The 10,161-nt window shown below is 38.6% G+C and overlaps 4 protein-coding genes across 4 annotated transcripts; all 4 read right to left on the reverse strand.

The window, feature by feature from the left end:
- Positions 1-318: 318 nt before the first annotated feature.
- On the reverse strand, positions 319-1,645 carry LOC115632533 (dnaJ homolog subfamily C member 28). Its single transcript, XM_030529741.1, has 2 exons — positions 1,437-1,645; positions 319-1,372 (listed from the first exon to the last, which is right to left on the reverse strand). Exons 1-2 carry the CDS (start codon positions 1,524-1,526, stop codon positions 422-424), a joined length of 1,041 nt encoding a protein of 346 aa, XP_030385601.1. The 5' UTR covers positions 1,527-1,645; the 3' UTR covers positions 319-421.
- Positions 1,646-2,553: 908 nt separating this feature from the next.
- Positions 2,554-2,852, reverse strand: LOC115634598 (major prion protein-like). Its single transcript, XM_030532447.1, is given in 2 exon segments — positions 2,554-2,735; positions 2,738-2,852. Coding segments are annotated over 2 exon segments (297 nt in total).
- A 3,452-nt stretch (positions 2,853-6,304) lies between these two features.
- LOC115633801 (uncharacterized protein F12A10.7-like) lies at positions 6,305-6,664 on the reverse strand. Its single transcript, XM_030531287.1, has one exon. The coding sequence runs from the start codon at positions 6,656-6,658 to the stop codon at positions 6,305-6,307; it is 354 nt and encodes a 117-aa protein (XP_030387147.1). The 5' UTR covers positions 6,659-6,664.
- Positions 6,665-7,028: 364 nt separating this feature from the next.
- LOC115633811 (heterogeneous nuclear ribonucleoprotein A3 homolog 2) lies at positions 7,029-7,748 on the reverse strand. The gene has a single exon (XM_030531299.1). The coding sequence runs from the start codon at positions 7,746-7,748 to the stop codon at positions 7,029-7,031; it is 720 nt and encodes a 239-aa protein (XP_030387159.1).
- Positions 7,749-10,161: the final 2,413 nt, after the last annotated feature.

A 10,161-nucleotide genomic window follows, 5' to 3' on the forward strand; every position in this document is an offset into this window, starting at 1 on the left:
AATAAAGTTTATCATTATGTAAATATTAAGTACTCAGTTTCTGCAACAAGTTATGGTCAAATCTGAATCCTAATTCCGATTGCCATATCGACAATTTCAAACGACACCATTTGCTGGTGCTTTCCCCGCTATTGATCTGTTAGTTACGCTGCGACAGAGTTGGAAACTGCAAACATAAATGCATGCCTATCAGGCAGATGTTTGTAAGACTACAAGAGAATTTCGCATATTTGTACTCATAATGGACATTATGGGGACAGTTGGCCTTAAAAGGTTGAAATAAATTTAAATTACAATTATAAATAAATCAGGTAGCACTTTTTGTCTAATACAATCGTTTATTGCAATATTTAAAAAAAAAGCTCTATAAACTAATATCACTGATTGTTCTAAGTCTCAGAGGAATTGATTTTTTCGTTTTTTACAGAAAGCTTTCTATGAAGGAAAACAGGTTCACTTTGTATTTGTTATCCGAAGCGGCTCCTTTAGACGGCTTATGGTTCCGCTCCACATTTCTAGACAAGTCGGGCTCCCGGAATATGCTTTCGACGAGCTTATCCAGATGTATGCGAAAGAATTGATTCTCCAGTATGGGAACTATGAGGTTATACTTGTCGATCAGGCGATTTAGCTTTACCACCTCCTTTTCCAGCTCCTCATTCTGAACGTAGTGTTGCCAAGCCTGCTGTTCCGCCCGCTGTAATGGCCATTCCCCATAGTATATGCGCTCAGAGCGCAATGATTGTTTTAGTTTTGTAATTGCGTCGCGTATGTCCCGACTTAGCGTTATCCATTCGGGCGTGAAGCCGTTATCTATCATAATCTTGTTAAGTTTGTGAGTTGTAAAGTCTAGGTAGGGATTCTGAGACTGTGCAGAAGATAGCGGTTTGCCAGCACCGCTCAAATTATTAAAGTCGCCTTTAGACATGGCTTCCTGAATCAGATCCTCAACTATACGCTCAATACCGTACTTGGTCTTAATCGCGTGCTTGCTGAAGTAGCCGGTCTTTCCAATTCTATGTTCAAGCACACGTTCCTGTGCTTTCATTGCTCGCACCTGTTGGTATTGTTTCTGACGCTGGTAGGGTGTGCCTGTTCCTATGCCTTCGTTGGACAGGTACTGGCGATGCTGCGGAGCCGTATGTTTAATATCAAACTCAATGGGCTCTTCGTCATTTTCGTGAATGTTGCGTCGATTTTTGGCAAACTTCTCCTGCAGCAGCTTGAACGCTTCGTCCACTTCTTTGAAACGCTCGCTTGAGGCTTCCGGGGTACGTGCATCTGGATGCACACGTTTCACCAAATCCAAGTATGCAAGGCGAACTGTATCTTGATCTGCTGATTCGTGAACGCCGAGAATCCGAAAGCAGTGCTGCAATGAGCCAAGTATGTATTTCGCTTGTTGATATCTATCTATCTATTTGTAAAACACTCACCTGATAAACCTCGCTACGTTTCATGTGCAAAGAACGATAAGAACAAGCCCAATGTCTTGCTAAATTTAGCAAGCTGCTACTTGAAAACATTCTGATTTACGTATGTACATCGAAAACAAATTCTACATACAAAATTCAAATTGTCGCTGATGTCGTTTGAGCATTGCTCATGGCGTACTGTGAGTTTTACATAACTATAAATCAGCTGTTTTCTCTTTATGCCCAAAGACTATGTAATTATATACATATGTATAATATTTAGGCTACAAACTAACAAGGAGCAGAGCACTTGTTGCTGGCTCATTAAAAAAATACGCAGTAGGTTTTTGGCAATTTTAAGACTTTTTCGCACCTGAAATTAATACCGCATTTAGCTTTAGTATTTATCGATGCTGCCGTATCGTCTGAAGCCTAATCAGCTGTTCCTTGTTGTCGGCATATATAAATTAACTTATTAATACAACGAAATATGTATATTTGATAATAACATTTTATAATTAAATTTGTCGTGAGAGTTAAATTCTATATTTTATATTATATTATATTTTATATTTGCTTGTCTATGGTATAGCTTGCCGGGCTGGCACTCAAATTTTCCCCACCGGGTTGGTGGTTTCCCTCTTTCTCTATTCGCCTTTCTCTTTTCCACTTTCTACGTCTTCATTTTTCTAATTAGTTTGTGAGGTCTATAATATCTGTCGCCACATATGTATGTACATACAAGGGCGTAGGCAGCCCAAAAAATTGAAATTTTGATTAAATAATGTACAATGCATTTAAAAAATAACTTATGCATATGATCAATGAAAAAACTTCAACAAATCCAATAATGAACGTGTGGTCGGCTATTCTATAAAATTGACCAACAACTTTATTAAAGTTAATAAAAAGTGGTTCTTAATAAACGTATTATTGCTATAAATAATTTGCGTTTTTCACACTTATTAGCGCCAAAGTTGGAGTACTATATGTTCTATCTACATACTTACATACATACATATGTACATACATATGTATATCATGAGAAAAAAGTCATTTGGAATTTTTTTTAACGTTCTTTATTATCATTAAAACGCACAATACAAGTATATCAATCAAGCAATATTAAGTATGAAACTTAGCGGCCCCAGCCCCAAGGACCACCCCAACCACCGCCCCAACGACGACCCCAGCCTCCACCCCAACCTCCGCCCCAACCACCACCCCATCCACGGCCCCAACCCCCGCCATAACCACCGCCATATGGTCCCCAGCCTCCCCATTGGCGAGCTTCACGAGATCCTTCGTTGGCGTGTCCTTGTCGGAATCTACATCAAGCAAACTAACTGGAGTATCGTCCGTGCTCTTATCCACTGCAGCGGCGTAGCTGTAGGCAAGGCAGAGCACGCCAATTAGCGCCCAAAGTGTAAATCGCATTTTAATATTTTTATTTGTTGTCGCTTTTGTTCTGGGTTTGGAATATTCGTACAAAGCTTGAAGTTCTCCACGCAACTGCTGTCGTCTAAGCCAGTGAACGGCCTTTTATTTGGAAAGTTCAGAAAATTTGTCCGCCCATTCAAAAATCACCGAACGAATACGCAAAAGCCTTAAAAAATATAGCAGCTTGCGATATTTACACAATATATGTATGTATATTATTGTTTTGACTGATGTTGTTTTCACCAACCTGGTTTTAGGAGCAATTTGTGTTACCTTATTTATCATTACTCCAAAAGTAATACAATTTATTTATTTGCATACGTCAAATTTGGAATTGAACACATAGAATAAGCCAAAACAAGTTAGCACATGAAAAGGCCGGTCTCGTTCAGATGTAGCATGAGTCAATGAAGATGCAATGAATTTGGACCAGTTTTTACACTTTTTATACCCAGTACCCGTAGGGTATAAAGAGTATATTAGGTTTGGGCAAAGTATGTAACAGGCAGCATAAAGCATCTCCGACCCCATTAGGTATACAATTACATATATTCTGAATCAGCATGACGAAAAAAATTGATCTCCAATTCCCAAAGCTACACTTTTTTTTAATTTTTTGATTTTACCTACCCTCCACAGGCTACATCCAAATCGGTATATTACAAGAAAGGTTATTTGCAAAATAATTTCAGTCTAGTACTACGTCCAAAAGCTGTAGCATCAAGTTCGCTCTTCTTCTACTTTTTGCTTCTACTAGGGGCACATATAACTCAGTGACGGAAGTTTGTCGGGGTACAAGGTATTGCGCTGTCGGGTTTGCTCATCTGTAGAGAGAATTGTTTTTAGAACATTTTTTGATTGAGGACCTAAAATACTGTTAATTCATTTGCTCAGAATGTAAAAATTAACTTAGTGCTGCTGCAATCTTTCATAATTCATCCAAACTGATCAAGGCAGACCACATAGCCATAATGGAAAGTAAAAAGAATACATATTTATGAACAACTTTTCAATTTACATATGATGACATGAATACTTTTTTTGATTGAGAAATTTAATACCCAACCGTACGCAGTTGGCAACTGTTGCCAATGTAAGAGAAAGTCGGAACTTAGTCACTTCTGGCGCTTGTACACCCTCAACCTATCGGTACTATCCAAAAGGAAGCCGAGGAACATTTTCAAGTTCATCCAGGCATCTGGATGGTAACGACATATGCGTAGACACACAGTAAGCCGTGGGCAAACGGGAAGTGGAAAAGTCCAAGAGGATACACAATTAGGGAATTTAAGGCCTAAATAAGACAGGACCGCATCTACCCAACCTAACACCCCTACACCCCTCATTATATTAGCATGAATAAATTGGGAATTTGTGAACAATTATGAAAGAACTGAGAATGATAGAAATATTTATATATTATTTGCAATAGAGGGCTTTGCCCTAAAATCAAAATTGGACATTAGAAACATGTGTTAAATTTGGCACCAAGTTATTATTTGATGAGTAGAAAATCTGAATACGTAACTATTATTATAGAATAAGCCACGATTTTTATAGCAGGCATGCTTTTAAGGCTATGGGCACTTTTCACAAACTCTGGTTAGAATAACCAATCTTAGTATTCAAGGCCCCAGCACGACCATTTTGTGTTTTCTCTGATGCACTCTCCACTCCTTGCTATAAGAAATTTTATATAACTCGCATGTATCTAAATTTTACATCTTGCAAGCGCTTTTGCTTCCTCCTGATAGGTTTCATCATGATCGTTCACTTCTAAAAGAACATATAGTCATAGTCCATTTCCTGATTTGCTTTAAATCCGTACTAGACACATTAATATAGAACAAACCCTATTAAAACCCAAAGTTTAAAATGTATATAAACATATTCAGCATTTTATTGTTTTCTTAAATTCATTTAATTATTTTTTATTAAAAACAAGCTAAGTATCTGTGTCTGCGCGAAATCTACAGACTTCGCGAAATATATAATGCTATAATTTTAATTGTATCCTAACTTTATCTTTGTCTGTATCTGAATCTTTTCATTAATCAAAAAACATGTTTGACATATTTTGCAAATGGTCTTTCGTTCGCGTCACAAGAATGACAAAAACATTCTCAAAATGGAGTTTGGTTCTAAGGTTTTTTATAAAAAAAAGCTATATTTATTTAATTTCATTCGTATATAATCATCTATGTGTCCTTCAAAAACAAACCTCGGCGATTCAAATATTTGGAAATAGTTCGATCTGAAACGGGAATGATATGATACATGTGGTTAACATGTGGGCTGCGACTATTTATTATGGGTGTTACAAGCTTTCACACAAAATTCAACATACCCTTTCATTTTTTAGTGAAGTATATTTAAATTTAAATTAAGTCATAATTTATTTGTTTGCTTAGAAGAGTCGGGCCCGCACGCTTTCGGCCTTATTAATGTCTTAAGCATTGTGAACTGTGGCATAAACAAATAAAGAAATACATAACTGCATGTTTCCCAGTCTGCTTGAAGCCGCTTTAATATTAATATAACTAAACAGGCTTCAATTTTATATAACATTTTTAAATTTTATAAATTTGTGGGTGGCAGGCAGTCTTATTGCTTCGGACAGGAATTGACAACAGGAATTTTGTGAGCTGTAGTTTTACTATAAGCTATCGTTTATAACATCGCCAAATCGTTTTTTATTTATTTAATACTTACTATGTGTATTGAATATCAAGGCTAGTAGTCGACATGCAAGAAAACAAACGCGAACTGATTAACACCTGAGTGCAGCAATTAGGCCCTTGCTTCGAGGTAGTCCCCTCAGCTATGCACCTTCGGTGGAAATGAGTCGAACCTTGCCGGGGCACTAATTTTGTGAATTCATTGTGAAATACAAGTAGCCAGTTTCACAGTGAATTGCAGTGAGTAAATAGAAGAAGGGATTAGGTCAGATTAGGTCAGTAACTCTAAAGAACATACAAGTATAATATTTTACCTGGGGGGTCAAAATATCCTTGGGCTTTAGATAAGCAAAAGCTATAGAAGCATTTTATAAAGAATTTTTTTATTATTAGGCTTCTGCAAACAAAGGCAACAAACGGAAGAATCTCCGACTCCATAAAGTATATACATAGTATAGTATAAATATAGTATAAATATTATTGATCGGTCGTGGCGGTCCGTCTGCGTACACGCCTGTCGGCTGAACCGCCATGGACTAAACTTGGTATGTATGCTCTCCTAGTCCCAGGCAACAGGAACTGATTAAATTCTTATTAAATTGCTAAATTAATGCACTAATATTTTATGCATAGTTTAGAATTATTAAATTCTACAATAACATTTTTTTCGGTTTTATTCGCGCATATTTCACAATCAGTTGAATTTTGTGATGGCCGTTATATACAAGTATTAAACGCGACGACTGTGAATCCCTTCGGTTGACATTTTTTTTACCACCAATGATGATGATAGCCATAGCCCCATGGTCGGTAATAGGCATACGGTCGATAATAGCCAAATGGTCGATAGCCGTATCCGAAGCCTCCCCAAGTGCCTCCCAAGCCGCCACCCCAGCCGCCTCCCCAGCCTCCGCCCCAACCGCCGCCCCACAGCCAACGGGCTTTGCGTGCACTCTCATCCGCATGCTCTGCACCCAGATCGGCCAAGTCCATTAGACTCTGGCTGTCTGTCGTCTCCATGCTTGGCTGCTGCTGGATCTCCTCGCGGTCCATGGTGGCTGGAAGCGACTTCGCCGAGCTGATGAAGGCGCACAAGGCAATTGCAAGAAATGCGCAGATCTGCATGTTAAGGTTGATGTCTTGAAGCTAAACTGTTGATTATTTCACACCCACGTGTGCTTTTATAGACTCCACACAAAAACACACTCTCACATTTTTCAAGTTTCTAATTGGATGCATGTACAAGTGTGTACTCATATGTACATATGTATGTATGTATTTACTCTCAAAAGGGGAATTTGCATTTACCTTTTGCCATTGGTGATAATGAACACATCAGTAGGCTTAGCTCAACTTGGTCCATAAAGCCGCCTTATTTACATCGATTTGCATTAAAAATAAAATAAACAACAATAAACTGTGCACAAACTACACATGATATGACTAATATATATAATACTTATATATATAATATAATAATACTGACGCTTTCTGTCTAGCCGAGCAGACCCAGAAGACCACTCAGCGCCTGTGCATTGCCACCAGCCCCTCCCACGCCAGCGGCCGCCCCACCATTTGCACCCCCATTGGCCAGCAAAGGTCGCAGACTGCTGCCGAGGGCTTGCCCCAGGAGCCCTGCCAGTTGGGCCGCCTGCGCAGTACTGAGCTGGGAGTTTCCGCCCCCAAGTGCCGGTGACTGACCTTGACTAGGAGCTGCAGCAGGGGATGCTCCAGCACTAGCGTAGTTATTGGAGGGACGAGCGTAACCAGCATAACCCCCATAATTGGGTCTATAACCGCCAAAATAGTTGCCTGGATAGTTTACAGGTTGCGGCCGCTGATAGCCAAACCCGTAGAACGGTCTATAGTAGCCACCATAGTTGGTTCCAAAGCCAAGGTAGCCTGGAATACCAAAGCCGGCGTAGCCAGATCCACCATAATAAGGTCTGTTGCCATAGTTTCCGTAGTTTCCATAATTTGGATATCCGCCAACTCCATTATATGAGTCGGACTGAACGCCGTTGCTCACACCGCTTCCCGAGCCATCCACTGGCGCATCAAAGAGCGATCCAGTGCCGAACAGCAATGGCGTCAATAGTCCCAAGGTCCGTCCTTGTGCCTTCCCAGAGCTGCTGTCACTTTTCGATTTGCTTCTCTGACAGGCAGCCCATGAAATGAGCAAAATCAGCACCCAAAAACTTGCCAGAAGATTCATAACGAACTAATCACACACAACTGTTGGTCGCAACTGAAGGCAGTGCAAAAAATTAAAATATGTTTTATATTCAAACTGACAAGCCATGCCCATGCAAAAATATACGAACAGACCCAGTCAAGCCAATCCGCATAGAAGTTCTTCAGAAAATTTCCAAAAATTTTGTCAAACTTGCAGACCTTCAACGTCTTCGCAAATCCCATTAAGTCGCTAAGACCGAAAACTGCTGTGCGGAAACACACATACACTCACGCATTTTCGCCAATGTAGTAACGACCCCGCCACGCTAACGAATATACAGAATACCTTTGCATTGGCGCCACAATCGCCCCCGAGTCGTTCGTTCTGAGATCGCGCCTAAAACGCGCACAAATCGCGCACAGATCGCGCCCCACAACGTCATGGACTGGTTTGCGGACTTTCACGCGTTTCGAGTTGTGCCGCTTTAGTTTTGCAGATGTCTGCGAAGCCGTAGCCACGACATTGACCTTGCTCAACATTTTGCCACAATTAAATCTTGCTATAATATATGCGATAACAACAACAATAAAAAACAAAGAAAACAAGTTGAGTTTCACACCGCAGACTATTTTTGCTTTTTTTTTACTTCCGCCGATTTTTTTTATTTATTTGTGAATGACCATTTATAGTTGCTGGTTTTGTGTTTGCAGTTGTTTTTGTATTGGGGGCGTTGTTGACTGTGTCATCGGGGCTTTGCTAGCTTAAAGGCTAATTTAGTTTGAATATTGCTTACGTTTGCTTTTAATAAAATCTCAATGGCAAAATTTATTAAGAATAAGCAGCAAATTCGAGTTTACGAGGTAGTTGACCCGTGACGATTTACAGATGCGCAGGTTTTGAATTTTGTTTACCGTCTGTTTGACGCCGCAACATTTAGTAAAGAAGATATATAATATATGTGTATATAGAAAATGATAAATTAAAAATGGTTCTTCGTGTTTTTGCACAATGATTTCTTCTATTTTATCGTTTATTATACACGTTTTGTACAGCACAGCTATCAGAATAGAATCGTTGTTTAATATTAATAGCAAACTAGCAGTCCCCTGGTGTGCCGTATACATTATTTGTATTTATTATTATTTTTTTCTTACATGGAAAAAAGGTTGTGTTGTTATCCGAGACGTTGGTACTCGTCCATCGAGCAATGAATGCAATCGGTCTGCTAGAGATTCTGATGCAAGTATTTTCACTATGCCAGGCGTTTTTGCAGGACATGTTCTCGCTGTATGGTACTGCATTAACCAAAATCTCCATGAGCACTGTTGCACTCGTAATTGAATAAATTATTAGAACATGTCACGACAAGACGTTCTAATATTAGTCGAGTGAAAGTTAAGACAAACGAGCACAAGAACATGCGACTTGGGAGACAGCGTCCACGAATTAGAGCAGCATCTGTGGATAGCCGACAAGAAAGAAGAAATTGAAGAAATTGGAGATCGCGAAACTGTCGTGGTCTTCAACACCAAAATATACTTGCTCGTATGCATGAAATTGTATTATTACGTTTACATATTTATTAATTATTTATATACAAAGACTTACGCAGCTTTTAGCAGGTGACTAAAAAATTAAAATTTTGATTAAATAATGCACGATGCGTTTAAATAATAATTCATGTATATGATCAATAAAAAACTTCAAGAAATCCAGCTCAGTTCCATTTTAAGGCAAAATAATGAGCCATAATAATGAATGTGTGGTCGACTTTATATGGAAAAATTGTTTGTAAGGGGACCTTCCTCACAAACTGGCTTACCACGTGCCACCCTGCTCAAAAATTGGAAAACTTATCTAAAATTACAACTCAAATGCATATGTTTTTTATATAAAGTTAGTTTTAAAAGTTTTCTTGTTATTTTACTTTTCACAGTATGTATTATTATTGGCGTATCAATTAATATTGGTCAAAAATATTTCGTTTATTAAAAAAGTTGTCTTATTGTTTTGCATTGCTGTTATGTGAAATATATTTTGATATTAAATTATAGGTAATTAAATTACTTTTTTGAAAAGTCTAAATATGTTTGTGCAATCATGAATTGAAGTCATTGAAAGATAATGGCACTATCTAAAACAAGTAAAAAAGCTAAAGTCGGGTGTCCCGACTTTGAAATACTCTGTACATATGTTTACAATAATTATAGAAAATAAAAAAAAATTAAGAAAATAAAAAAAAAAATTTGATCGATTTTACATCTCTCGGTATTCGAACTCACGTAAAGGGTGTATAATTGCACATTTACATAGCAATTGCGTCTGTGTGAGTGTATGTATGCCTATGCGCATCAATTCGTGTCTGTGTAAGCATTTTCGCAGTCAACCAAACAGCAACATCAACAACAGCCGCGGGCAGCGCTTGAGCAGCGCTGCAGCAGCGCTGCATCAG

The sequence above is a fragment of the Scaptodrosophila lebanonensis genome, unplaced genomic scaffold (genome assembly GCF_003285725.1).
Source record: "Scaptodrosophila lebanonensis strain 11010-0011.00,11010-0021.00 unplaced genomic scaffold, SlebRS2 tig00000001-arrow-pilon, whole genome shotgun sequence".
NCBI classification, from domain to species: Eukaryota; Metazoa; Arthropoda; class Insecta; order Diptera; family Drosophilidae; genus Scaptodrosophila; species Scaptodrosophila lebanonensis.